The following is a 27,208-nucleotide window of genomic DNA, read 5'->3' on the forward strand; positions in this document are numbered from 1 at the left end:
ATTAGATGTATGTTGATTGTTTGTGTTTTTTGTTTATTAATTTAATAAATTTCAAATACAGATGTCAGATGATCTTTTGTAGTATAGTACATGTTAGGATAGCCATTCTTGCCTAACTGAATCCTCTATATTCTCTCTATATAAATCTAGATCTATCTAGTAGGTCTAGATCTAAGCATTTAACTTCATTCAATGTACCAAGCTCACTCCAAACATTTGCCCATTTATTCTCTATTTAAAAAAACACAACAAATTAACAAATATAATATAAGATCATTTTTTATTGATGTCCAAAACTGGCTGTCCGAAATAAATTTTGGTAAGAAAATCGTAATTTAATTCGGACACCCTATTAATTTTTTATTTGTATGGAATCAGACAACGTGGCTTATTAATCAAATAAATAAGCTTGAAAAACAGAATAAATATTGCCGGGCTCATTAGTATAGACTTAGCCAATCAAAAAATATAGTCTTAACTCTAGGAAGAGGTAAAGTCATCCGGGTAACATAGGAAAAAACAACAACCTGACTAACAAATTTGAAATTCGTTTTTCTTACATAAAAAGATAGCTAAATGGAAGGGAATTGGGTCAGAACCATTGGAAAATGGACAAGCACATTATACAGCGTGCTAGTTTTATAATACATATTAAGATAATTATTTAATGACCATAAAAACAGCGAATGTCCGAATTCATGTAATGTCCGAAATAAATAAACTACTATATATATATTATAATATATATTTTGCTTGATGTGATAAACAATGTTCGCTTTCACATCCCTTAGTCCGTTGGCGCACCACACAAGATTTGTTGACCGTCTTTCTCCATTCCTGTCTTTTGCATTGGATAGAACCTCTTCCCATCGCTTTTTCTCTCTGACTCCTCTTTTCCCTGGTACTGTTCTCTGAAGGGAAATCAAGTTTCGATATAGTTTTTTCATCTATTGAAGTAGTTTGGGTGCTGTGTCTTGACTCTTGTTCAGATATGCCTATTGATAGAGTGTATAGCAACTTAAATTTGAAGAACACGGTCGGCATTCTCAAAGGTAAATTTCACTGGGAGGATAGCATGAATTGGTGTAATAGAACTGAAGAAGATTCGCACTTGCGTAACATTCTTCAAAAGGGTCCTTCGATGTAAAGTTTTACCGAAGATTCATATATTATGGGCCTATGGACAAATGGAAAAAAATTCTCCAGCTAACAATATTAACAAAGTAAACATTAGCTGTAGAATGGCATAAAGACAACATGATGTAGGCCTAACATCTATATACGTGAGGACATCTGGTATTGATGACTGGACTTGCGCTTATAATGCATTTATCTAGAATATCAGTACTGATTCAGTACTATTTTAACATTGAGTTTGACAAAGAAACAAAAAATATTATATTTGTAAAGTAGTTTCTATTTTATTGTCAAAATGTGTTTAAGAAAAATATATTGAGGTCTGAGAGGTACTGGTAGGGGAACTCAGTTAAGTTACAGATTTTAACAACTATTTTAGAGACAAAAATAAATTATTTTCTTATGAAAAAAAAGTCAAATAACAAATATGTATATTTTGTTTAAGCAATAAAAAATTAAATTTCAAAAAGAATTTAATTGGCAGTTTCATTTTATTTACAATAAATTATATATTTATATCATATAGATTGAGACAGAACCTACCAAGTAATACTTTATTTATATTTTCTTTTACTGTACATTCACCTTGAAAGTTTATATAACAAATCAGATGGTTGGAAAGAGAAATATAGAGGTGCAGATTTTAGAAAGGAAATATGCAACCAACAGAACTAGACAGGCCTTAGATTGGAACACCCAAGGCACAACACCCAAAGGAAGACCAAAAGGAATAAGGCAATGCAGTGATTAGATGAAGCTGAGAGGACAGGAAAGACCAAGGAAGCTAATAAAAGAATGGCAAGAGGCCCTATGTTCCACAGAAATTAATTAGAAATTGCAAAACTTATTTATGAAAGATCTTTTTATATCATAATATAGTGTAATTATTCTACTGAAAGAATTTAAAATAAATTTAATTTGATAAGATCCAAACATTTCATTTATAAAATGTCAAAGATGATGATAAGATGTATTTTTTTGTTAAGAAATCATAAAAATTGAAATTTTAAAGAAAAATTAAAAAGGAACACAAAAAATATAAATCTTTGTATGAAATCTTTTATTGACATCAACAAATAAGTAATAGAAAATACAACTTTACTTTCTATAAAGTGATAGGATCTAAGTAAAAGAGTTCTATACAGCAGGTTATTCAAAGTTCTGCATCTTTGTGATCAATGATTACCAGTACTGAAGAAGGTAACAAGTGGCTATGACAATGATCAACTGCCTTTACATATTTCTTATACATTTTACTAATCAGTTATACTAAGAACATTATGAAATTCATAAGTATAAAACCAAGTCTCCTTCATATTCCTTTGCCAGACAACCACTGCAACCCATACTTGAACTTAAGAAAAGGTCTAGACATTCTTGAACTATTACATTGATTACATATTATACATGTAAACTATTAGCTAAACAATGTGTTTTAGAGTTATACATTACAAGAACACAAATGAATTGCAACACAATGTTATTATAATGCATATCCAGGAAACACTTTCATATTTTCTGTGAAGGTAACAGTTAAGAACTGTCATAAAAATGACATTAATATTAACCAATTACATACGCATTAAAATAAAAACTGTTTATACACACTACAAATTTCAAATAGAAGATACTAAATACTACAAGGGAAAACTCACATATGAGTAATGCTATTTCAAGCAATCACCAAAATGTGGCCAGAAACAAGTATTTTTTAAAACGTTTTCATGAAATGCAAGCAATGATCTATATTCATTTCTTACAGACAACATTCAACATTACTGACATAAACTACATTCAAACTTAACAAATTTAAACAATGAAGAAATGCATTTCAATTTCCAGTCATTTTACAAAGCGAAACAGCAAATTTTTCTATTTACATGAACACAGTTTCTAACTCAGATAGAATATTGATATTTTCTTCATCCAAATTGTCTTCATCACTCGCTAACTCCGGTTCTACTTCTAACTCAGTGACCTGTTAAAATGTTGAAATAATTGAATTAGACATGTCCGTACTATGCTAGATTCAAATATTAATACCCGGTAATCAAGTGCAAATATCCTGCTCTTTACACATCATTTAATATATATATATATATATTTAATATATTTCAATATTTATTTACAAAATGTAAATCTTATTTTTCAATTACTGAAAAAGTTAATTAATTCTTCTGATAAACAATAATAAAATACTTTTAACAAATTTATGTTTATACAAACATCCATATTGGGCAGGGCAAATATCCAGTATAGGGGACAACCATATACCAAAGGCAATCTTTTTGGTGAGCTGAAAGGTGGTGTTGTAACAAAGGTGCCCACCCCCCAAACTTTAAAGACCAGCTTACTTTTATTGACATAGATGATAGCAGCAGGCCACCTCCAAAAGAGACAGCTGTAGATTAATTACAAAGTCTGCATGATGCACATTTAGTACCAAAAGAAAATCTACTGCTGAGAACAGTCTTAGATGGCAGAAAAAGAGAACCTAAACTGACATCCAGCAAATGATGGTTAATTATCTATGCTGGATGTGGCAAAATATGTATATCACAGCCAGAGCTGTGTAGCCACATGAAATACTGCAATATTGCAAAACAATAGAATATCTAGAGTTAACTACTTATGAGACACAATGGATTGGAAGTTTTCAAAAGTTTTGATATAATAAGAACCATTCCTTTGTCATAAAGATTGAAAAAATAACTATTTCTTTTTCTTAGTTTTCTTTTACTAAAATAAAAGTGCAAATACAACCATAGAAATGAAGTGTTTATGAGTGAGAAATTTTTCTGCTCATTTAGTTATGGAAAATCTATGAAAATTCATTTTTTTTATTGGGTTGCAATTAGCTTTGGAGTTAAATGCAGCTTTTTTTTTGAATATCCAGAATGAATATTGAATTACTAAGGGTCTATCAGATAATGATACAAAGGAGAATGTGATAAAAAAATTTCCAAATTTTCTTTTATTATTATTACACCTTTATGAAGAAACATAAAAAAAAACAACAATAATAGAAAATAAATTTGAGTTGTAAAAATGCTATAAATAATTAACAGATTAATTTAGTGACTAGCCAATAATCATGGCTACCATGGCCCTTTTTTCATTGAGATTCCTGTACATTATCTGCAACAATATTAAAGATACAATTTTTGCTAACATAGATAACAAACACTAAAATAAACCTTTGAAAGGAACACTAAAAAACATTTTTATGTTATATGCACACTTAGTAATATGCATACAATTCACGTCCAATTAATATCCAAATTGAATCTTTAAAAAAATATGATCCTCACCGCAACACTCTTGTATGATGGTTGAAACTCTTCTAAATCTTCAGGCACACTGGAATTAATATCTGTATACACCTTTCCATTACCTAAGATAACTAGAATAACTTTTGAGAATGCCTTCTGTATACTATCCTGATATGCTTGTTTCATACATCGACCATGTGCTTTAATTTGAGATGCTGGATCTAGAAAATATCAGTTGGAACAACAAATATTATTATTTTTTTTTTTTGCAAAATTAAATCAGAACAGTGTTTGAAGTGTTTCTATAAATTAAATTTTTAAAAATTAATAAAAAGGTAAAATTTAGTCATATGTACCAAGTGGATATTAATGTTTGTTATTTGTTACCAGCCAAACGAAAAGCTTATTTCTTAATAGTTTTGCTCTATATACTAGGTACGTACAGGTACCTACTACAGTCACTGAACAATCATCTGTCTTTTCTAGAGCGTAACTATAATGGTATAAAAATAAAATAAGTTTTAATTTATCTATATCACAAACCTTCAGAAGAAAATTTTAACAAAGAGAAACCTTTCCCATTCACACTTAAGCCATGATGGTGTATAACAATATTAGTAGTGCATGCAAAACAACAGTAGTCTTCCTTGCTTGATAAACAGACATCAGTTAATTCCCTTTTCAACTAAGAAAGAAAATGCATCCAATACAATATTTGTATGTGATAGCAAGTTTTAATTAAAAAAACAACACTTCAATAAAACTACATAAAGGAAAACATAAACTAGTACTTATTTCAGTAGCTGTTATACTCAAAGTAAAAAAAGAACTACAAAAAACAAATTTCTAGGGCCTAGAGCTTCACGAGGTATAGCAGATTATTTTTTTTTATAGAAAAAAAAAAACAAGACTTATTCCTTTACCTTGATGAAGTAACTATTAGTCATTAGCTTCTAGATTCAATATTAATTATAATATTTAATGAGACATTGTCTACAAGAATAATGAAGAATGCAGTAATTTTCTCTGAGTAAATTCAACATTTTCTGAGCTATGTTAAACATTTTTTTTTTTTTAAATTATTATTATAGCTTTTATATAGCGCTACTTTCATGCTTATAGCATGCTCAGAGCGCTTTTGGTCCAATCTCATTTGTGAACCGGTTGGGGGGAGGGGGTATCTAGGAGTTGGTTTTCCGTGCTGCCTTTAGGCGCTCAGTAAACACAACTCTGCCCGAGTCAGGTGTCGAACCTCGAGCCCCCTTCTAGGTAGCCAAGCCAAGCCAAGTTCAAGCGCACTTGGCCTCTCGACCACGCTTCCCACATAATATGATCTAACTTGTGTTTCTTACTTACTTAGAACTTAGCAAGAAAAAAACAAAACAATGTGATAGTATTTAATGTTATCTACAACAATGCTCATGTAAAGGTCTATTTGTTATCATTGAAGACAAACATTACTTACAAAAACAGTGTTATGATTCAAAATTGTACCTCTTTTATAGAAGATGACCAGCCATTGAAGCCCAAATAGAAATTAGCCAAGTCAAAACATTGTGATATAAACAGAACTTGTTTTTCAGATCCAGTTCTCTTTCTTTTTGCAAATGTCACCTTTGTTGTAAAAAAAATATTACATAAAATACAGTGTAGTGCAGTAAAGTGTGTATGTCAATGTAAGAAGATAAATATTAAAAAATACTTTTTCTGAAAATTCCTTTTTTTGTGCACAATATGTCTAGGTTGTACAGTATTAAGATTAAAAAAAAATCCAATACACATACAAAAAATCAAATGAGGAAAACAAAATTTCATAATATTTATTTCATTCTGCATGTAAATATAAACAAAACTACGAAAAAGTAAAACAATTTAGTAAATTATCTGATTTTAAGAATGATATTCTTTCAAGATATTATGTCATTACAAATCTTACAGCATTAACAAAAATTGCGTTATAATTTTTTCCCTTCAAATTTAGGGTAAATGATAGCAAAGTGCAACATATGGAATGTTTACCTTGCATGCCTTTGTTCCAACGAAATGAGTTAAATTTAGTGCACTTTTTGCCTTTTCAGCAGAAACAGAGGAATAAAATTTGACAAAAGCATAATAGCAGAGGCTCTCTATGTCAGTCTGAGGTAGAGACTCTGAAAAGGAAAAAAACAATGTTCTTTCAATTTTCTAAATAAGTTAAGTATTTTTAAAAAGTACTGTTGTATGTATAGAAAGAATAATGCAATCTAATTAGGAAAAAAAAAAGAAGCCTACTCTAATTCAGGAAAAGGAATCCATGGACTTTCACACAAAAGCTGAAAGATCTGGAATTCGCTGATGACATAGCCTTATTATCACACAGACGACAGGATATGCAAGAAAAGGTTTAAGAGAAGCAGGAAAAAAGTGTAGGCCTCAAAATAAACCACCAAAAAACAAAAGCACTTAAAATAAACAACAAACATTTCAGGTGGAACAGATGAAGACATTAAACGTCGTCGTATAAATCTAGTGCGTCTGACATTTACACACCTAAAACCAACCTAGAAATCTCCCTACATTTCTAACAAGACTAAAATAATAATCTTTAACTCTAATGTCAAGCGGTCCTACTGTATGGTTCTGAAACATGCAGAACAACTGAAGCAACAGCAAAAAAGTACAGACCTTCATCAACAGATGTCTAAGAAATATCTTTAAAATATACTGGTACAACAAAATAGAAAACACCAAACTATGGGAGATGAGTGGACAGAAAAATATAGAGAAGCAGATCTTAGAGAGGAAGTGGAGATGGATTGGTCACACCCTTAGAAAAGATACCAACAACAGAGCTAGACAGGCCTTAGAATGGAACCCCCAGGGAACAAGAATAAGAGGAAGACCAAAAAGAATGTGGCGTTGCAGTATACTAGATGAAGCAGAGAGGACAGGAAAGAGCTAGGAAGCATTTAAAAAAATATAAAGAGACAGTGGAGAGTGGCGTGTTTTTATTGAGGCCCTATGTTCCACGAGGAACGCGAAGGAAAGATGATGATGATGATTTAGGAATGCATCACTCTGATTACAAACCTCTGCTGCCTTGCTATGAAAAGGCTTCAGAGACAACCTTGATGAAAATTCAGGAGTGGAGTCCATTTATCATTAATACTATCAATTTTATTTCCTACAGTAGATTTGGCAACAGAGCATTCCTTTGGAGCACATCAAGACACAGGGAAAAGAAACATGATGGTTGGGCCACCCACGTTCCCTTTATCTAAAGCCCATGAATGCATCCCAGAGAAAATTCACATGAACACATCCATTATCTTTTGAGAACAGAAGGATCCATACATACTTAGATAGTAGAAATCAATTTGTTTGCATTCAACAAGAAAAACTGTGAAGAAGAGTTGAGTGTGCTAAGTTAAGAAACTGTTGATAACGTTGTGACCCAAGTAGAGAAACGCTGATACATGTTTTGCATTGCCTCTTTACCAATCTATCACTTTTAGATGCTATCTTACTAGATTTTTCCAAGGCTTTTGACAAAGTTCACCACCATAGTTTGCTAAAAAAATTAAAATATTTTGGCATTGATGGTCCATGCATCAGTGGATTAAAGATTTTCTGATAGGGAGAGAACAAACTGTAATAATAAATGGCTCTAAATCAACACCAATAACAGTAAACTCAGCTGTACCTCAAGGAACAGTCTTAGGTCCACTATTTTTAATTTACATAAATGATTTACCAAATTGCATTAGTTCAGGAACAAAAGTCAGATTATTCACAGACGATTGCATAATATATAGAACAATAAAAACAACACAAGATACAGAAATTTTACAAAGAGAGTTAGATGAATTACAGAAATGGGAATCAAATTGGATCATATCTTTCCACCCAGAAAAATGTCTTTATCTTATATAATACAGACGTTACTTCAAAAAAGAAGATGTCAGTTATTAAGGGAGTAATAAAAAAACTAAAACAAATTAATTCCACTTATCTTATTCAAGGTAAACCAGTAACACAGACTAAAAATGTAAAATACCTCTAGAGGTGTTATAATAAATGAAAAACTCTCAAGGAATCCCCATATTGATGAAACTATCAAAAAATCAAAACAAAGCATTAGGGTTTATTAAAAGCAATTTCTATAAATCAAATAAGAACTTAAAACTAAAATGTTATTTAACCTTGGTTAGGCCAATAATAGAATATGCATCCTCTGTTTAGGACCCCTCAACTCAAACTGGAACAGACACAAAATAGAGCAGTGAGATTCATAACAAACGAATATTCACATTTGACTACAGTAACACCTTTAGTAAAATCACTAAATTTAGAAAGCCTTCAGGATAGAAGACTTAAAAGTAAAGTAGCAATTATACATAAAACACTGAACCATAATCTTCAAATACAAAATTTAATAAAATACTCAGAAAGACACAAAGATAAAGGCACATTCCTCGTTCCATATGCTAGGACAAATTTGTACAAATGCTCTTTCTTCCCTAACGCTATTAGAGCATGGAATGGATTGCCTGAGCTAGCCAGGAAAACCAGTGACTTGGCAGAATTTAGGTCATTGGTTAATATGCATGACTGAATGCATGGCGCGTAGGATGTAATCATCTTCTTTTTTGAAGTAATGTCTGTATCATATAAGATAAGATCTCAAAAACAGTATGCACTATTAAAAATATTGATTTCACCATCACCTGTATCAAACTTGAACCTATTATTTGTTAATTAAGCAACTCTCTTTACATACTACAATATTTTTAAAAAAGATTGTAAAGTCTTATTACTGTATAGTAGTCAGTAGAACCTCATGTCATCAAACAGTTTTGTTCAAGTAACATATAGATTTATATTTATTTCATCAAGATTTCATTTTTTCTGGTATACTTTTCAAGTGTAAAAGTTAAGGTACAAATTTCTAATAAAAGTTGAGTATTTTCTATTTAACCCTTTATAAAAACAATCTTAATAAATTGTACCAATCTTAAATTTATCTTGCTTTGCCTTGTAGAAGCCTTTATAATTTTTTTTTCTAAAATTTCCTTGTATGTCAAGTTGTCCTTCTTAAAATAGAAATATACCAAAAATATTTTTAAACAAAGGGAGAAAACACACTTACTTTCATCTGAAGTATTTTCTTGAAGTTTTGAAGTCTGACAAGGTAAAACCTGAACCTCATACAATAATCCATACCTGGAGAATGTTTTGTGCAGCCTGTGCTGTAGAAAGCATCAAATACTTCAAGTAGTAAATCAATATGTATGATTCTAAATAGTTTCAAAACACTCTTTTTTTTTATTAAAGAATTGAATAAAAGAAAAGTTTTACAGCTCCTTTTATCACGAGGGAAAACATTAGGCTATTTAACCTAATAAATGTATGTTTGGGATTTTTCAGGAGTTAATGAGGGTGTCACTTGGGCAACACAATAAGCAACTTTCTTTTACCAGAAATAGCAAGTTCTCATTAGAGTTGTTTAAACATATAAAAAATAATAATTTAAAATATACCATCATTTACCAGGACTTGAGAACTTAGATTCAGCTTAACCACTAAGTCACAATAGTCTTAGCAGTCTAGAGTGATTTGTAAAATGTGTGAATGTTGTTCGTATTTGCATCTATATTGTTATTGTACAGTAGTTACGCTGAGGTGGTCAATTGTAATCAAACTGAATTTCCATTTGATTGGATCAATAAAAATTATCTTATCTTATCTAAACATAAAACTACGGGTATTTGATCATCATGCTTGCCATCATAATCTTTTTTTAAAAACATAATAATAATAAGGCTCGTCTTTGAGTCCAAAGATTAATGAGAGATGCAGTATTTCCCTTGGCTATGCAGCCCCAGCTGTGGCCTACATATTTTGCCACATCCAGGGCAAGCATTGTCCGCCAGTGGTCGATTAAGATTTTCTTTTCGGCATATGCGTCTATCCTCTTTTGGTCTCAAACATAGACCCCCACAAAAATAAAACAATTATTTACTTGCTTCAATTACAGGTATCTTAATTTACTTTATATAATGATATGTTTTTAAAAAATGTCTGAAAAGTATAAACAACTGGTACTAAACAGAGCAGCATGGCCTAAAATTTCGTATTCTTTGAAAAAGCCACTGTAACAATGAAATCTGCTAATCTTTCATGTCCTTAGCTTTAGCTATCTACTTTTAATAAACATACTGAGAATAATAACTGAGTAAAGCTGTTAAGGCTGTGTTATAATTCACATTGTGAGTTAAAAAGTGTTGATTCTGTTTAAGCACACATAGTTTCAGAATTCTAAACTATGTAGGTTAAGTCATGGACATTCAAGTAAAGGAATGGTTGATAAAATAAGTTTTACCTGTTTCTATAGCCAATAGTTAACACAAGTGAACAAGACAATATCTAACTCAAGGGCGGACTTAGTGTCAAAATTTGATTTGGCATTGCTATTCAATCTGTCATCTGACTGGCATATTGTGTATTTTTTTATCAACATATGTTAAGTTTGATGATGCATCAAAAACTGTTCACATTGATGCTTGTGTTTGTTGAAACTTATTTCTACGTGTCAGTAGGCTGGTAGTCTACTTGGAATCTCAATATGTTGCAGTGGAACCATAGAATACTCTACTCTGTAAGTAGTGGGTTGCCTTATGGATTCTCATGTTATCTTTTAAATTACAGACATACCTAGAAAATAAGACAGGTATGTCCTGTGCGTATCCATGTGTTAATCCACTTTTTGCTGGCCCCTTTTATGAGAAAAATACAATCTTTTACACTTACAGGCTTTACAATCATTCAATCAATCAATATGCAAATGACCACATGGCCAGTACCTGATCTAGCTGCCTTTAGAACTCCTTACCTCAAAATGTCTTACAACCTTTTTAGATATGTTGGCTCAGTAAACACTAGAATTCCAGATTAAAAATGCATGTCTACATCATGATTTGAAATCAAAACCCTTAGTTGCGAACCATTTAATATTACTTATAGTATAAATACATATAACCAATACAGGGCCTGGTCTACCTAAAGGAAATGCAAGCTATAGCTTAAAGCCAACAAGTATTTAGCAGAGCCCTATTATAATCCAAATAGCTTCTCAAGTATAAATATGGCACTGATAACTTACAGTAATAACTTGTTCCTGATCAGGTATATTTGATGATAAAACAATATTTCTTATGAAGAGATTTTTGTTGTCTTCCAAAGGTTTGAAAAAGTCTATAATTTCTAGTCCATTCATATCTTTTAAATCTTTTGAGTTTTTAAAAATCAATACTTATCAACCTTTGTGCTGATATGGTTATCTAGAGATCTATAACTATATTAACTATTCTATGCTTCAATCAATACAGACTTCAGTCGTTCCATATTCATGCTGACATTAAGTTACTCTTATTCTTTAAAAATTATAACTTTGCTAATGGTAACAAGAATTCGAAAGATGGCCCCTCCATTATCTAGAATATATTAGATAGATATTATAGTAGAGTAGCTCCTGATCCAGCCGAATATCCGGCCATATTTAGTATCACTGCACTAGGTCTGCAGGATAGTTGACCAGACTCAGAGAGACAGTAGACTAGTAGGCCTACGAGATCTAGGGCTAGTGTTATACTCAATACTGCTATACAAGACTAACTATATTATACTAATCTATATATTATAATACATGCTAGATAATTCATATATACAGATCTAGTCATAGTAGTTTAATTACTAGTTATACTAATACTACATTATAGTAGTAAATAAATAGCACTAGAATTCACTAGATCTATATTAAATTCTGGTCTATAATATAGACATTATACTCATTTAAGACATTTATAGTTATAGACTAGATTATTAGTAGATAGTGACTTAGTTTATTAGTGTCAGTTGTAACTAACAGTAACAGTAATTATTATGTCACATTATGTGCTTATTAATATTATAATATATAATTTAATTACTCTATATAATTCCATGTCATGAGACTCATGAGTGGCATTAACTTATAGCTTAATGATTAAGCCATATAATTTATTAATTATAATTATCTATAATAGTATAAATACTATAACATAACTAGTCTATATTATATAGATCTAGTTACTAGTGACTAGACTAGACACTAGTATAAAAAGAGTAAGTCATTGGTTAATAAATGCATGACTAAATCAGTAAATGAGTAAATGCATGACGCGTAGGACGTAAAAGTTAAGGCTAAGGCCTAGAAAATAAATATTTTAATGAAGTAAATTAGTAATAATTACTCATAGTCATAATTACTGGATTAAGTATCATTAACTTTCATTAAGTAGATTACTAGAATCTAGATCTAGAATCTAGATCTAGATCTAATAAATCTAATAAGTTACTAAAACTAAAACTAATAACATTCTTTAACTCTATAAAAGTATAGATCTAATCTAGGTTTAGTTCTAAAACAAATTAAATTGGAACTAGATGTAGATTAGATAGATCTAGATTATTCTAGATCTAGACTTATAGATATCTAAATTCTAATGACCTAGCCTAATAAGTAGGCTAAATAACATTCTTTCTTGGAAACGACTTATCTGATATATATAGACCTATATGGGTTAGTGATAGGAGAAACTCTGTAAGGTAAAAATAGTTGGCATGAGAGTCATACCTAAATTTACTACGATATTGAAAATGACAATAACAATTATTAGAATCACTAATAATCTAGTCTACATCTATCTAGCTAGAGTAACTAAAGTCTAGTCTAGAGACCTAGATTCTAATCATAAGCTGAATGATTAAATTATAATCTAATTACGTAACGCTCCTTATCTGAAAAATGATTATCAAGTTTATAAGTATTATTAATAGTATTAGAGTCTACTCAGACTCAGTCTAGTTTCTCCTGCTAGTCAGTGCTAGTATTCCTAACTCAAGACTCAGTAACTGTTCAAACAGGTTGCCAACATATGTTTTTTTTGTTCTGAATTATTTTTTAATAGAATCTAGAACCTAGATCTAGATAGATTCCAGAAGCATCATCATCACCGAAACTAAAACAAAGTTGTGAATCACGACTTAGACATCTAGATTCTAGATGTAGTTAAGTTAGTTTTCATAAAAAGCCGTCAAAGCACCAAGTATTTAATACTATAATAGATTCTAGAATCTAGAATAGATTTTATTTTTTTTTATTTATTAGATCAGATTTCAGATCTTCTAGTACTATTAGATCTAGAATCTTAAAATCTAATCATATTTCTTTTATTATATTTTATAAGATCTAGAGCTAGACTAGGTTACTAGGTAGACTCTAGACTCTAGAGTGCTAGAGACCTAAGAGTAGTAAGAGACTAGTTGGTAGTAATCTAGATCTAGTAATAATTAAATATATTTAATAGTAATACTACTAACTATAATAGTATAGTCTATAGATATAGATTCTAGAATTCTAGGTCAGTAGATCAGATGTAACTTACAATACATATATTATAATCATATTTATATAATAAATAATAATTTATGATTTATTAGACAATTTTAAATTTAGTGACTTAGTCCTACTACCTAGACTTAGGACTTTTAATAAATTATTGACATTATTATAAAAATTATAGATCTATTTTGTATATATTATATATCTATTTTATTCTATTTAGCTATATGATTATGATATCTCTAGATTATTCTAGATCTATACATGATAGTAAATGATACTCTAAATGTAGAATCTAGGTGCTAGACTGTCTTAGTGTCTTAATCAACTTAATGTTAAAATGTTGAGAATGTCTCATTGTCTGTTGCACAGACTACTACTAACTAGTACTAGTACTACTACTGAGTCTACTGACAATACTAGATCTAGATCTAAAGACTAATTACTAATTGTAAAAATGTAGTCTGATAAAATTTAAAAAAAATATGACAATAAATCTCTGCCAATGATATGATAATTGGCTAGTCTTTCCTTTTAACTTTCTTTGACCATCGGGTTGTTTTTTTTTGTCGCTATCACTATCAATTTGCACTGATGCGCCATTTTTACTTGTAATAAAATTTTAAGCCAAATTAATAAAGTTTTTTTTTTCTATGATATACAGAAAATGCAGAAATAAAAAGATTTCATATATTATGATATAGCTGTAATCATGGATTTGGCCAATTGTGAATATTTTAATCCTAATACCAAAGATCTCATTTATAGATTTTGGCAAACATCAGAAACAGGTAAGTATAACAACACTGATCATTTTTAAAATCCTTAAAATTCAAAAATTGTAAAATTGCAATTTTTATATGTTTATTTTGTATTATATTCTGTTGTTAAGAAACATACTATAATGTAAGCTTAAGTTACCTTTTAAAAACATAATAATAGACATCAAACAGGACTAACATTATGTTTGCATTGTTAAGCTTTTGTACCATAACAGTTATATTATGGTTATTAGGGAAAAATAATTAAAAAAAACAAACAAGGATAACAATAAAAACCTCTGGTCATACATTAAATCTAAGAATATGGAAACAACAGGAGTAGAACCATTAATAGGAGTTGATAGCTTAACACATAATGATAAAGAAACTAAAGCTATCGTTCTAATCAAATACTTAGCATCAGCTTTCTCAGCTCCTAGAGACAAAGACGTATTATAAATTTAAAACAAGTAGAAAGCATCTGTCTGTGGCAGTTTACGTCGCGAGAGATGATCTTTTCCATTTGCAGCTTCTCGTGTGACTAAAGAGGTCAATCCTTGATACACAGCTGCGGTCTGAGTTTGGGCATCTGTAATCACCAGGCGCCGTTGCACTTTCACCCTTCTTTCTACTACTGTTGTGTTTGGCATCTGCGATCCGGGACCCTTCCTTTATGCTCACTCTCCCTGTGGATCTATCCAGTGCCACTTTTTCCCAACTGTTAAGTGTAGATTTTGAAGAGCTACATATTGCGTTTGCATACATCAGTATATCTTAGAAGTAGACGACCACCATCTCTTCTGCATTCTGTTAGATCACCATACAGAATGTTGTTGACCATGTGGCATTCTAAGGCGTGACCAAGCCAACCTAAGTGTCTCCTGCTGATAACAGCGCAGATGTTCTGGCAACCTGCTCTTTGCTGCACTTCCTTTATTAGCAAATAGATGCTATTTTATTGGATTTCTCAAAGGCATTGGATTAAATTCACCACCATAGGAAGGGGTTTGAAAACCGCTGCACATTTCATTCATGTATTGGTCTAGTCATCTGAGTGCTCCAACATATTAACGGGAACGAGGAAGAATAAGAAGAAGCTTGCCTTGCTTAAAAAATTTTTAGTATTTTGGTATTGCTGGTTCATTACATCAATAGATTCAGGATTACTGATACTGAGAGTACAAACTAATAATAAATGGCTCTAAATCAAAACCAGTAATACTTAACTCAAGTGTACCTCAAGGAACAGTATTAGGTTCACTACTATTTCTAATCTACATAAATGATTTACCAAAAGACACAAAAGACGATTGCATGATAGAACAATATAAACAACACAAGATACAGAAATTTTACAAAGAGAATTAGATGAATTACACATATGGGAATCAAATTGGAGCATGTCTTTCCACCCAGAAAAATGTCAAGAGTAACAAAAAAACTAAAACAAATAATTACTACTTGCTTTCTTCATGGTAAACTGGTTACACAAATATGCAAGAAATAGCTGGGCTGGAGTTGGTCCCATAAAAATCATTAAGGCTTAAAATGAAATTGACTCCCAATAATCAATGCATATTGTACATTATCACAAAATGCAGAGTAGATAGCAAAATAAAAAGGCTGTGGGTCTTTGACTTCTTATTTAAAAGTGCTGACTTCTTGGGACCAAAAAGAATGTAATTTATGGTCTAACTCTTCAGAAATGATAAAATCTCTTAGATTTAGGTACACAGAAACAGTTGACCTTTACATTATCTTCCCTATAGACCACAAGTCTGAAAGGGGAACTTTACTTTTTTATTATGTTTAGGTTTTTATTTGCAAGTCACATACTTTTGTTTAAAATTGCTTATCCCCCTTTTTTTATTTTATAGATTCTAGCCTTTGTTTTATCTTGATCCAAGCTTTGAAAAAGAATGCAGAAGATCACATAAAGACACAAAGTTTTGAATTTGCCGAACACTGCTACAAATTTGCTATAACTGTACAGGAAAATCTATTCCACAAAACTAATAAATTAGTCCTTCCCCCTCACGATGAAGCTTTGCTTTGGAGCAACATCTCGTTCGTCAAAGAAAAGCAAAAAAAATATGTAGAAGCTTTAGAAGATGCTCTTCATTGTATTGAGCTGGATGGAACTTACTCCAAGGTAATAATTGTTTGGTTAACATGGTTTAATATTCTGTATTAGCAAATGAAGATTATTATGTGTTAGAGATAAGAATATTTAATTTTTTTTACCCAGCTTTAGCTGTTCTTTAACTAACTAACACATGACTTTTTTTTTTATAATACTCCCCTTTCTTCGACTGTATTCTTTTAGGGAAATAGCATCTAGTAGGATGGACCAATCCAATCCTTAATATCATTCATCATCTCTTGTTATCTTTCTTTTGTCTTCCACCTAGTATAATAGCTGTTTAGTAGACTGTTGTAACCATATAATATTTTTTTGGGTCTTGATGTTGTTGGCCTCCTTCAGTCGTAATGACTATGTTTCATCTTGTAGAACAATTTTTCATGTGACTGTAAAGTCTTATTTTGGAGAGATTTTGTCCACATGTATCACAAGTTAAGGTGGCTTTCACTTTTGTGGTAGAGGAGTCAGCCATTTTTCTTTTGGAACCCTTGTCTTCCAGAGTTGAGGCCCATGTTTTTTCACTGTCCATGGCTTTCTTGGTCACCATCTCTCTCCACGTAGTGCGGTCTAGGGCTAAGTCTTCCCAATGGTCAGTTTCAATATTCACTGCTTTGAGATCTTGCTTGATTACATCCACTTAATGGAGGTGTGGGGGACCAGTTTTTCATGAGCCAGACGCAAGTTGTCCATAAAGAATGACATTTGGGATGCGATTGTCCTCCATCCGGTTAACATGACAAAGCCAGCACAGACTTTCAAACCCTCTTTTGTAACCATACTATATATCCATCCATCCCAGTGGCGTTACAGCCCATAGAGGGCTCCGGCCTGCTTCAACACATCCTTCCATTCAGATCTCTCCTGGGCCTTTCGTCTCCATGTCCTAACCCCAAGCTGTTGTAGATCTGTACCATGCTATATAAGCACCAAGTATTATTTTTTTGTCTTGATGGATAGTTGATTATCTAATTAATGACCTCTTTGATTTTTATTTGTTGATTTATAATGCAGTATAATATTTTTAGGGCTACTGGCGTGCGTCTCGAGCTTCACGAGGACTGAAGAAATATGCAGAGGCTGCTTTCTTCTTACTCAAGTATTTGGCTTTTGGTCTACCTAATGATGATGATTTTAAAAATTTCATTACAGAAGTGGCTATACTTGTGACATATTTCAAAAGTAATTAATTTACCACAGTTCTATTAAATTCTGCCTCTCTCTTACCAGTGTGTATGTAAATTGTGCATATAGATCAAATATAAACATATTTTTTAGATTAAATATAGAAAGGATTCACTCAGGATTCACATTAGCTTTTACGTTTTTAGAAGGATAGAGAAATAAAATTTTCAAAGTAGAGCTAAAGTCTGAATCAGTAGTACATAGATCTAAATAGAATTATGTCAAAATTGTTTGTGTTCTTACAGGCTTAGAGGATTGTGGTTTGTGTGAAACAGAAAATATATACACCACAGAATCCCCGTCTGTCTGGAACAAAATTTTAAAAATGCTCTGTGATCATGCTGAGTACAAAGCCATTGGAATACTGACCATTGGTACCTCCGGTGACCCACAAGTTCCAGAAACATTTATTCATAGGATGGCAGCTGTCCCCAAGCTTGATCTGTCATTTATGAATGTTGGGCAGATCCTTAAAGCTCTTGCTGCAAAAGAAGGTAACATATGTATCTAATTTTTGCATTAATTCTGTGTTGAAGGTTTATCCAACAGTTGGTTGCATCAAACCTTTCAGTTATTTGTACTCCTTTCTTCACTTCTGCACTATTGTAAACTTAAATCAAATTAGCAAATTAATTCCTTACCAAATTCAACTTGGAAAAATACTAATCTATTACATGCTGTTTCATTACTGTATAGATTGATAAATGGTACAATAATTTATAGTTTTAAATTTTTCTAGCTTGTCAGAGATTCACATAAATCTTTTATTACTGAATAAAAAAGGTTTCTAAAAAAAATAGTTTTTTTTCTATTTATTTCAGTTGCGTCAAGATAACAATAATATTTACAGTCATTAAACAGGATTTCTATTACCATAGATGAGGCTCATTCTTGAGTTATATGATCCATTTAACTTTAGTGATTTATTCTTGAATGAGCTTATCAATGCTTGTTTGTCAGAAACTTCTTCACTTCATGCTAAGAGAATTAATCTTGAACTATTTCAGTATTGTTATACTTTTTATGTTGCTCATCCATTGCATAATTTTCTGTAAAAATCTTTGGGCAGTCAGCTATCAGGCCCTAGTGTTATGTCCATCTTAGTTGGGACCTTTTTACTTTGCATAAATATTATCCGACAGCCACATTAGCAGTGTACTAAATTTGATATGTTATCTTACCAGTTCATTCCCGAAAAGGTAAAAGACGCTATTACTTTTGTGTGGAATGTCTGTCCCTCCGTCAGTCCCATTTAGATCTCGTAAACTAGAAAAGATAGTGAAAATCCGACATCATAATATTTTAGTACATTCAAAGTTCTGATGCAACAGCTACTTTTTTTCTTTTCTGAAAGCGAAAAATCTAATTTTTTAAATCACTTATGAAAGCAGTTTTTTCATAAAAATACACCACTTTTACAACTATTCACTATTAATATAACAAACACGGAAGGCTCTTTAGTAGGGATTAGGGTTAGGGTTTTAACACATTTATGCAAATGGTTTCAGATTTTATGTCAAAAAAAATATTATTTTTTTTTACATTTGTGTTGCTAAGTTAAGTAAGTTCTGTCATACTAACTGCTACATTTACACACAAAAAATGTTTTCTTTTTTTTGAAAGACAAAAAATCTATTTAGTATGCATATAAGTTGGACATAAAATTTAAAACAACAATTAATAAGTAGTTTTTCATATTATGGCCGTGAACTGCAGTGGTATTCTATGACTATAGAATACTGAACTAAAGGAATTTTTTTTTCATTTTTTTTTTATGGATATATTTTTTTCTTGAGGATTTGAACATCAATAAGAGATTGACCCTTTACAAAACAATTAGATCACTTAGATATTCATTATAAGACATCAGTTAGGTCGGGTTCACATCTAACTTCACATTCACTTTCACCTATCCTTTGGTTTGCTGGACCTTTTTTCTCCATTTTTCTCCGTCATTTGTCTTTAAAAGAATTTCATTCTGATGTTCTTTCTGAAAATATTGAAACATTCCTTTTTATCTGCCTGGGTGGACCACTCCGGGGGCTGATTTTGAGTTTGTGTTTCACACAAACTGTCTTTGTAACCTTGTTTTTCTTACACTGTGCATAGGAAAAGAGTTCAATTCAGTTGTTCAGTAAAGCTAAGCATCATTACCAAGAGGACAGGCATGACACTTATTACAAATAACAACAGAAATTGTTCTGTGAACTCACTAAATTATTTTAGTAAAGCTTAAAATAGCTCTGGGAATACTGATTTGTGTATTTATCATTCTATGTTGTTTGAACATCTTCCAGAAATTAATAGAATAGGTGTACATAAAAGGGGGTTAAAAAAGTTCAGAGAGTTAGTTGTATATGTGCAATTTTTTTTTTCTTTTTTAAATTAATGTAAGTGTGGATTAATTGATCAGTTTAACAGAGTTGTGTAGAAAATTCAAAGAATTGATTGAGCTTCTTCATTCTACATATCAAGTTTATTCACGTTTTAGTTTCAATTGTGTCCTTTTATCTATTCATCACTGACCCACATCACTTGACCTAGAATCACTATAATTTGACAAAAGGACACCATCAGCTTGACATTCAATATATGCCCAGGATCCTGAGATATAAAAAAAAGTTTGGAGAGTAAAAATTTTGTATACATTTTCAGCTTTGAGACCACTTAATTGCTCATTTATCAAATATTTTATAATAATAATAATACTGGCAATGTCTTTGATTCCAAACATTAAAGGATGAATGCCATGTTTTTCATGACTATGCTAACCCAGTTGAGACCTGCCTATTTGTAACATCTAATGCATTGTCCACCTGGGGTCTGTTTAAGTTTTCTTTTTGTCTTCTGCGCGCTGTCTTTTATAAGCATTTACATACATATATAATTGACAAATTAAAATTATTTGTGACTGAAGAAAAGATATATTTAATAGCTATTGAGTTATTTATATATAAAGGTTAAATAAATAAATAAAAGGTTGTAATTAGACATAGTTTCTATAAGTATTAATATAGAACTAAAAAAATACACATATTGACTATGAATTGAGAAGTATAAAATAGTGTGTAAAAAAACACATTTCAGCATTAGAGAATACATATTCTTATCAGTCCTTGTAATTATCTATGGTATTGGTATTAAGACAGCCTTGCTTCCCACAATATATTGCTGTTAAATCATTTTTGCATATTTTAAATAATTTAAACTCGTTCATTGAAATGTAATTAAGTCATCCTTTTGACTATATTATCTGCTTTCAATATTTCAGGGGGAACTAAATCTTGGCACCTCAAATTAGCAGAGTTTGCCATTATCAGGGGAGCTAATATTAGGACCATTGCTGAGGCTTTTTCAAAACCTTTAATTGTTGCTTTAACTGAACTTTGCATTGCAGGTGGTAAGTATTGCAACCTATGTTTGAATTTGTTCTATCTTCTTTAAATGTGCAAATAATCTAATCTAATATAAAACCAAAGCTTTGTCTCACTCTCTGACTGACTTAATAATTATCTTACTTAATGGCAATGAAAAAAAAAAAGTAAGTTAATGTACAAATATAGTCTTCCAACATAGTGACACAAATAGTGTACTGGAAAAAGTAAACTCTTCTTTTTTCTAAATATGGACACTCCCAAATTGAATCAGATGTCATTCGTGAATAAATAAATAAATAATAACTAACACTTTCACTAAACCCTTGTAGAAAGTTATATTATTGGCACACACACACTTCTAAATTCCTTCTGAAATTTTATAGTATTGTTACAAAAAGTATTTTTAAAAATATATTTATTTCAATGTAAAAATGAACCTGGTAGTGTAATTTGTATTTTACTTTTTTCAAAATATTTACATGTATATCTTTTTATACAACGAATATTTAAGCGAAAATATTAATTAATTTATTTAAAAAAAACTAATTAGAATGGGCCAGTTTGCTATCATTGGCCTGGGACAGAATAACCTCAGCAGAGTATGATGCCACAGACAGTGATGGAAATACTGCAATGCACGTTTATGTGAAGAGTCCAAAGCGTTCAACCAATCAGGCGATAGTAAGTCCTAAATTATTATCATATTTTTTTTTTTAGAAATTTCCATTACAAATCTTTCATATTGAATACCTGGCACTTTAAAAAAAAAAAAAAATTAACTACTTATTAAGAATTAAAAATGTAGAAAATACTTTGAGTGAAACTCATTAACTAGAAATGTTTATTTATTTTTTTTTTTTGTGTTCATATTTTCAAAACCTATTTCAATTACATAAAAACTCTTCTCTCAGACTCTTATTATAAAATTGAAATATCAATACTTTGAAATAATATATTTTTGATGGTAAGATAAGTAAAAAAGTATTTTTCCTTGACCATAGAAACATCAATTATACTTAACCTGCCATGTCAACCTTTTAGCCTCCATTGTTAGTTTTATTTTACATTTCTAATGCGCCTTTAGAATTGAAGATTATTACACCTTAACGCAAACCTTCCACATGATTGCAAGGTTAGCTGTGGGCTGGTTTTGAACCAGGGACTTTTTGAGACCACAGTCCAAAATCACATACCACATGACCAGTCGGCCATCAATTGAAAACTTCACTTAGTTTATTTATTTATTTTGCTCATATTTTAGTCAGCTAGATTTAATTCAGATTTCTTTTTCAGCATTTATTTTTTTTTACTGTTCAGATTTTTCTTTTAATTTCAGGTCCTATTTCACGAGTTGGGTAAAAAAGGCTGCTTAACTTTCCTGCCAGATAGACATGGGAAGATACCATTACATTATGTTACCAAGCAAGATAATTGTTACTTTTTCTTAGAACAGGCAGAAGCTGTTTGCCGTAAGTAAATCTTATTCCAGCCATTCTCATGTTGTATTGAAGGGTGCAGAGCATAGCACTTTAAATATTGAGTGTTAGCTCTTTTTGTACCTTTTGGTCCATTTGCAACCCTGTGTCTCTACCATTTATTAAATAGTGCAACAAAAACATAATAAATTAAGGTCTTTCTTTTTTCTGTTTTTTAAAGATATTACATGAACTGCTCTTTTTAGAAAAACACATATTAACTGGAAGGTAGATATTGCTATTAGGGTTACATTGATTATGACCATAATCCAGAACCAAAATTTTAGTATACTGGACATAAACTAATAACATTGACAGTAATGTTTGAGGATTGTTTATAAATAAGTCAGAGAGATATCGATTTGGCGTTACTGGTAGATAGGCATTTTGCAGCTTTCCTTCTATTTTAGTCCTAACGGATTTCTTCTTTGTTTAAATCATGTTTCTAAAACCTTTCAAAATAAATAGAACTAAATTTTGTGGTAATGGCAACTTTTTTATTTCCTGTTGAATGAAAAGCTTTAATTGTTATTTCAGGGGATGGGAGATTGAGAAGACTTAAACTGTTACATGATGAAGGAAACAAGGCCTGGAAGGAGAACAGATGTGTGGAGGCTATACAGTTTTATAATTTTGCTATCCTCATAGCCAGGGTTTACAATCAGGACTCTCTGTCAGTACTGTATAGCAATGTGGCAGCAGCATATTTGGCCATCAATGACTTTACTAATGCTTTAGAGGCTGCTGAAAAATGTTTAGAAAGCAATTCTTCTTTCTTTAAGGTGATTAATTTTTTTTTTAACTCACAATAATTTTGGAATTGTTCAAAGTAAAGTCTTTAGTGAATTTGATAGTTTTGGACAGTGTTTTAAGTGAAAGAGAAACATATAAAGAAGCAAAACTGAAGTATACACTTAAGTTAAAATAAAAAGCATTAGACAAAGAAATAAAATTGAAGTATATGCTTAAGTTGCATCATGTGCAAATACTGGGATTTATTTTTGTATATAAAGAGGGTATCTGAAATGAACGCATAAGAAATCAGCAACACAGCAAGTTGACTTGAGCTCAAGCTATTCCAAATCATACTTTAACAAGCTCTTTTAAGTGAAGTAGCACTTGTTTTCTTTTTTCAGGGCTACTTCCGTAAAGGGCAGGCCCTGGTAAAGTTAAATGATAATGTCAAAGCCTGTGAAACATACATAACAGGATTTACAAAAGCTACAGATACAGCATTTAAGTGTTCCTTTGCAGAAGAGGCTATTAAAGTACTGGACACAATCCCTGGTGAGAAGTTTCAAACCTTCTTTTATGTAAACTTAATAGAATCCTAAATGCTGCTGGCAAAATCATTGGCAAAAAACAAACCCCATTTGGGCAGTTGTTTGAGACAAATATCTATAAAAAAGCTAACAAGATCCTCAAAATAAAGGATCACCCTTTGTGTCAGGATTTTGTGATTTTACCATCACAAAAGAGATACAAGACACCAATAGCAAAGACAAACAGACACAAACACTCTTTTGTTCCCCTGGCAATCAAATCATTAAATAAGAACAATCTGGTATAAACTTTGTCACATTGAAATTATGAGTGAGTCTGGTGTGAATGTACACTTTGGTTTCTTATAGTTATAATGTTTTTTGTTTGGTGTAATGCACAAATTGTAAGACAAATTTCCTTACGGATAATAAAGATTATTATTATTATTATTATTATTATTATTATGTAATAAATGCAATTTACTATTAGAGTGGGAAACGTGGATAAGAGGCCAAGTGCGCTTTGCTTGGCTTGGCTGCCTAGAAGGGGGCTTGAGGTTCGACACCCGACTCGGGCAGAGTTGTGTCTACTGAGTGCCTACAGGCGGCACGGAAAACCAGCTCCTAGATATCGCGCCCCCCCCCCCCCCCCCCCCCCCACTGGTCCACAAAAGAGCTTGGACCAAAAGTGCTATGGGCATGCTATAAACATGAAAGTAGTGCTATATAAAAGCTATAATAATAATAATATTTCCTGAATTTCATTTTAAATGCTAATGAAGAATGAAGAGAACAAAATTTCAAAAGTGAAAAAAAACAAAAAAACAATCAACACAAGTGTATTTCTCACTCTTTTAAACTTTACCTGTTGATAGACTTTGGTTACCATTTATCTGCTGCCTTTACTTCACTTTTGATGTCTTGCACCAGGGTTGAGTTTTAAGCATTGGCTTTGTATTTTGTGTTTTTCATGCTATAGCATACTTAGTGCCCTATACTAAGTGACCTATGGTGCAATTTTTGTGGATATGGGGGGGGGGGGGGGGGGGGTATGAGGGTATAGGGTATGTGGTAGAAGATTTCTGACTTAGCAAACACATTTCAGCTCAGATCTGAATTTGTACTTGAGCCTTCATATTAAATAGTGCATTATGCCTCTTAGCCATGCATCCCACTAAATATTAAGTACTTAAGATCGTTTTTCTATTTTTTACAATGTTAGCTAAAGCAAGGGCCAGACTTGTGCTGCGTTGGAAGACGTTGTTGTCAGATTCATGGCTGAAAATCCTAGAATACATTACGCAGAATAAGAAATGGGAACTGCTCAGTCTATTGATGTTAGGACCTCCTTTTGAAAGTCCTGGTAAGTAAATGCTTAGTGGCAAGAAAATATTTTTCTCTTATGTGATAGGATTTTTGAAGCTTCATTGGGCTTGTATTTGTTTTTTAGTCTCTAGTTCTTAATCAAAATCCCATAATAAGTAATGTAGCCTGTGATGATTAATTTAGAAGTTAGCTGTGCAAAGAGAATTCTCCGCAAGTGTAAAAAAATTCAGTTGTTTATCTTCTGTTGAGTTTCAGTTCAGAAATTCCTCAGTCAATTAAACAAAGAGCACCCTACTGGCTGTGACTGAGTGAATAAATTATCTATGATGTCTATCCTCTACACTTTTACTTTTATGTGCCTTTATTCCTTGCTGGCTGGAATCATTTAGTGTGGAGTATTTTTTTCCAGTATATTTTATATGAACCCACACTAAGCAAACTGTTCAGAAAGAGGCTTTTATGTGTTTATGACATACAAAAGAATGTACCCATATATATTTGATGACAAAAAACATATCCTGAGTATCCTACTACAGTAATGCTTTGTGCAATAATAAATTAATAATTTACAATCTTCCTTGTCACAGACTCTGCCAAGCAAGGCATCATGGGCAATTGTGATGTCAGCAGTGCTGTGCTGTCTACTTTTCTGCCAACATTTTTTGAGTCTGCTGCTGACACAGACAGAATGTCTGCTTTGCTACTAAAGCTTTTAAAACAAGGGGCAGCACCAGACAAGCTTTCACTACCAGAAGAGACTCACTACCACAGTTTGGTCAGGTTCTGCATCAGTGCAAGTAAGTGTATATGATTCCTATTTTTAGCCTCTGGAACATGTGTTGTATCATTTTGGGATAGCTTGTAATAAGCAGAGGTCGCAGTGATTGAGCTGTTAAGCTTTTGGCTTCCGAAACAGGGGTCCTGTGTTTGAATCTCAATGAAGACTGGGATTTTGAATTTCTCGATTTTTTTGGTGCCCCTGAGTCCACCCAACCCTAATGGGTACCTGACTTTATTTGGGAAAGTAAAAGGGGTTGGTCATTGTGCTGATCATATGACACACTGCTTGTTAATTGTTGGCTAAAGAAATAGATGATAGTAACATCACCTGCCCTTAAGATCGCAAAGTCTGAAAGGGGAACTTTACTGTAATAAGCCTAATTTTCCCCTAAGCTCGGATTAGTCTAAATAACCAGACATTTTGAAAATGTTGTTTTTGTAGTTTTATTTCTCAATCATTAAAGTCAAAAACCTTGTTACTTGTTTTCAGGAAATACTGATGTGCTAGAGTGGATCTTAGAGAAAGGCAGCACCAAAGAAATACAAGCAGCTAAAGATAAGGATAACCGTACTCCATTACACACTCTGTGCCTAGAGCAGGAGAAGAGGAAAGAAAACAACATGATTTATATGAAGATTGCTGAAATTTTGTTAACAAATGGTGTGCCTAAAGAGGCTGCTGACAAAGTGGGGCAGCCTGCTCAAGAGTATGCTCTGAAAGGATCTAATTTGCAGACATTCATTCGGAACTATGCAAAACAAGCAACAGGTGAGTTTTTATGACTGTGTTATGAACATAATGATAACAGAGTCGAAAACCATGTCCACTTAGTATGGCTTTAATACACTTAATGACTACACAACACACATTTTTTGAACACATTCTTATGGACGAGTTACAAGCACATGTAAACATAAGAATGACAACCGATACAGCATAGAATTTTCATAACATTCACCCCCAGTTCAAATTGCGCTTACTAGTATAAGTAAACACAGAACAATTATAGAGATTCAAGTAAACCAACTATGTAAAATAGCATGACATGCTGTAACAAATAAAACATGATAG

General features: G+C 31.8%; 2 protein-coding genes across 7 annotated transcripts in view; one reads left to right on the plus strand and one right to left on the minus strand.

The window, feature by feature from the left end:
- Nucleotides 1-263: 263 nt before the first annotated feature.
- Nucleotides 264-12,951, minus strand: LOC106069053 (RAD52 motif-containing protein 1-like). 6 transcript variants are annotated; one of them, XM_056016087.1, is made up of 9 exons: nt 12,680-12,759; nt 11,551-11,675; nt 11,103-11,164; nt 9,538-9,632; nt 6,429-6,559; nt 5,904-6,023; nt 4,953-5,094; nt 4,449-4,630; nt 264-995 (listed from the first exon to the last, which is right to left on the minus strand). In XM_056016087.1, the coding sequence occupies exons 1-9, from the start codon at nt 12,708-12,710 to the stop codon at nt 948-950; spliced, it is 936 nt and encodes a 311-aa protein (XP_055872062.1). In that variant the 5' UTR covers nt 12,711-12,759; the 3' UTR covers nt 264-947. The 6 variants fall into 6 exon arrangements, with proteins under 6 accessions (XP_055872062.1, XP_055872060.1, XP_055872059.1 ...); XM_056016085.1 differs by lacking the exons at nt 264-995; nt 12,680-12,759 and adding exons at nt 2,181-3,115; nt 12,937-12,951; XM_056016084.1 differs by lacking the exon at nt 264-995 and adding an exon at nt 2,181-3,115 and having other exon boundaries at nt 12,680-12,752.
- Nucleotides 12,952-13,063: 112 nt separating this feature from the next.
- The window catches only part of LOC106069055 (TPR and ankyrin repeat-containing protein 1-like), a 71,059-nt gene continuing 56,914 nt past the window's right edge, over nt 13,064-27,208 (plus strand). The window contains exons 1-13 of the mRNA XM_056016083.1: nt 13,064-13,352; nt 14,495-14,621; nt 16,469-16,743; nt 17,760-17,913; nt 18,162-18,410; nt 21,188-21,316; nt 21,844-21,974; nt 22,630-22,762; nt 23,306-23,550; nt 23,905-24,055; nt 25,253-25,393; nt 25,944-26,153; nt 26,627-26,905. Coding sequence (XP_055872058.1) covers nt 14,543-14,621; nt 16,469-16,743; nt 17,760-17,913; nt 18,162-18,410; nt 21,188-21,316; nt 21,844-21,974; nt 22,630-22,762; nt 23,306-23,550; nt 23,905-24,055; nt 25,253-25,393; nt 25,944-26,153; nt 26,627-26,905 — 2,176 coding nt within the window. The 5' untranslated portion in view covers nt 13,064-13,352; nt 14,495-14,542. The remainder of the gene's footprint in view (nt 13,353-14,494; nt 14,622-16,468; nt 16,744-17,759; nt 17,914-18,161; nt 18,411-21,187; nt 21,317-21,843; nt 21,975-22,629; nt 22,763-23,305; nt 23,551-23,904; nt 24,056-25,252; nt 25,394-25,943; nt 26,154-26,626; nt 26,906-27,208) is intronic.

This window comes from Biomphalaria glabrata, chromosome 17, assembly GCF_947242115.1.
Source record: "Biomphalaria glabrata chromosome 17, xgBioGlab47.1, whole genome shotgun sequence".
Lineage (NCBI taxonomy): Eukaryota > Metazoa > Mollusca > Gastropoda > Planorbidae > Biomphalaria > Biomphalaria glabrata.

What these genes read in the sequence shown, in the direction of transcription:
- LOC106069053 (XM_056016084.1), bottom strand. Translation starts at nt 12,710, where the DNA reads ATGATACTTAATCCAGTAATTATGACTATGA. An exon ending in AGAAAATACTTCAGATGAAA is followed by an intron (nt 6,560 to 9,537) that starts GTAAGTGTGTTT and finishes TTTCCTTTTCAG; the next exon opens with AGTCTCTACCTCAGACTGAC. An exon ending in CATCATACAAGAGTGTTGCG is followed by an intron (nt 3,116 to 4,448) that starts GTGAGGATCATA and finishes ACATTTTAACAG; the next exon opens with GTCACTGAGTTAGAAGTAGA.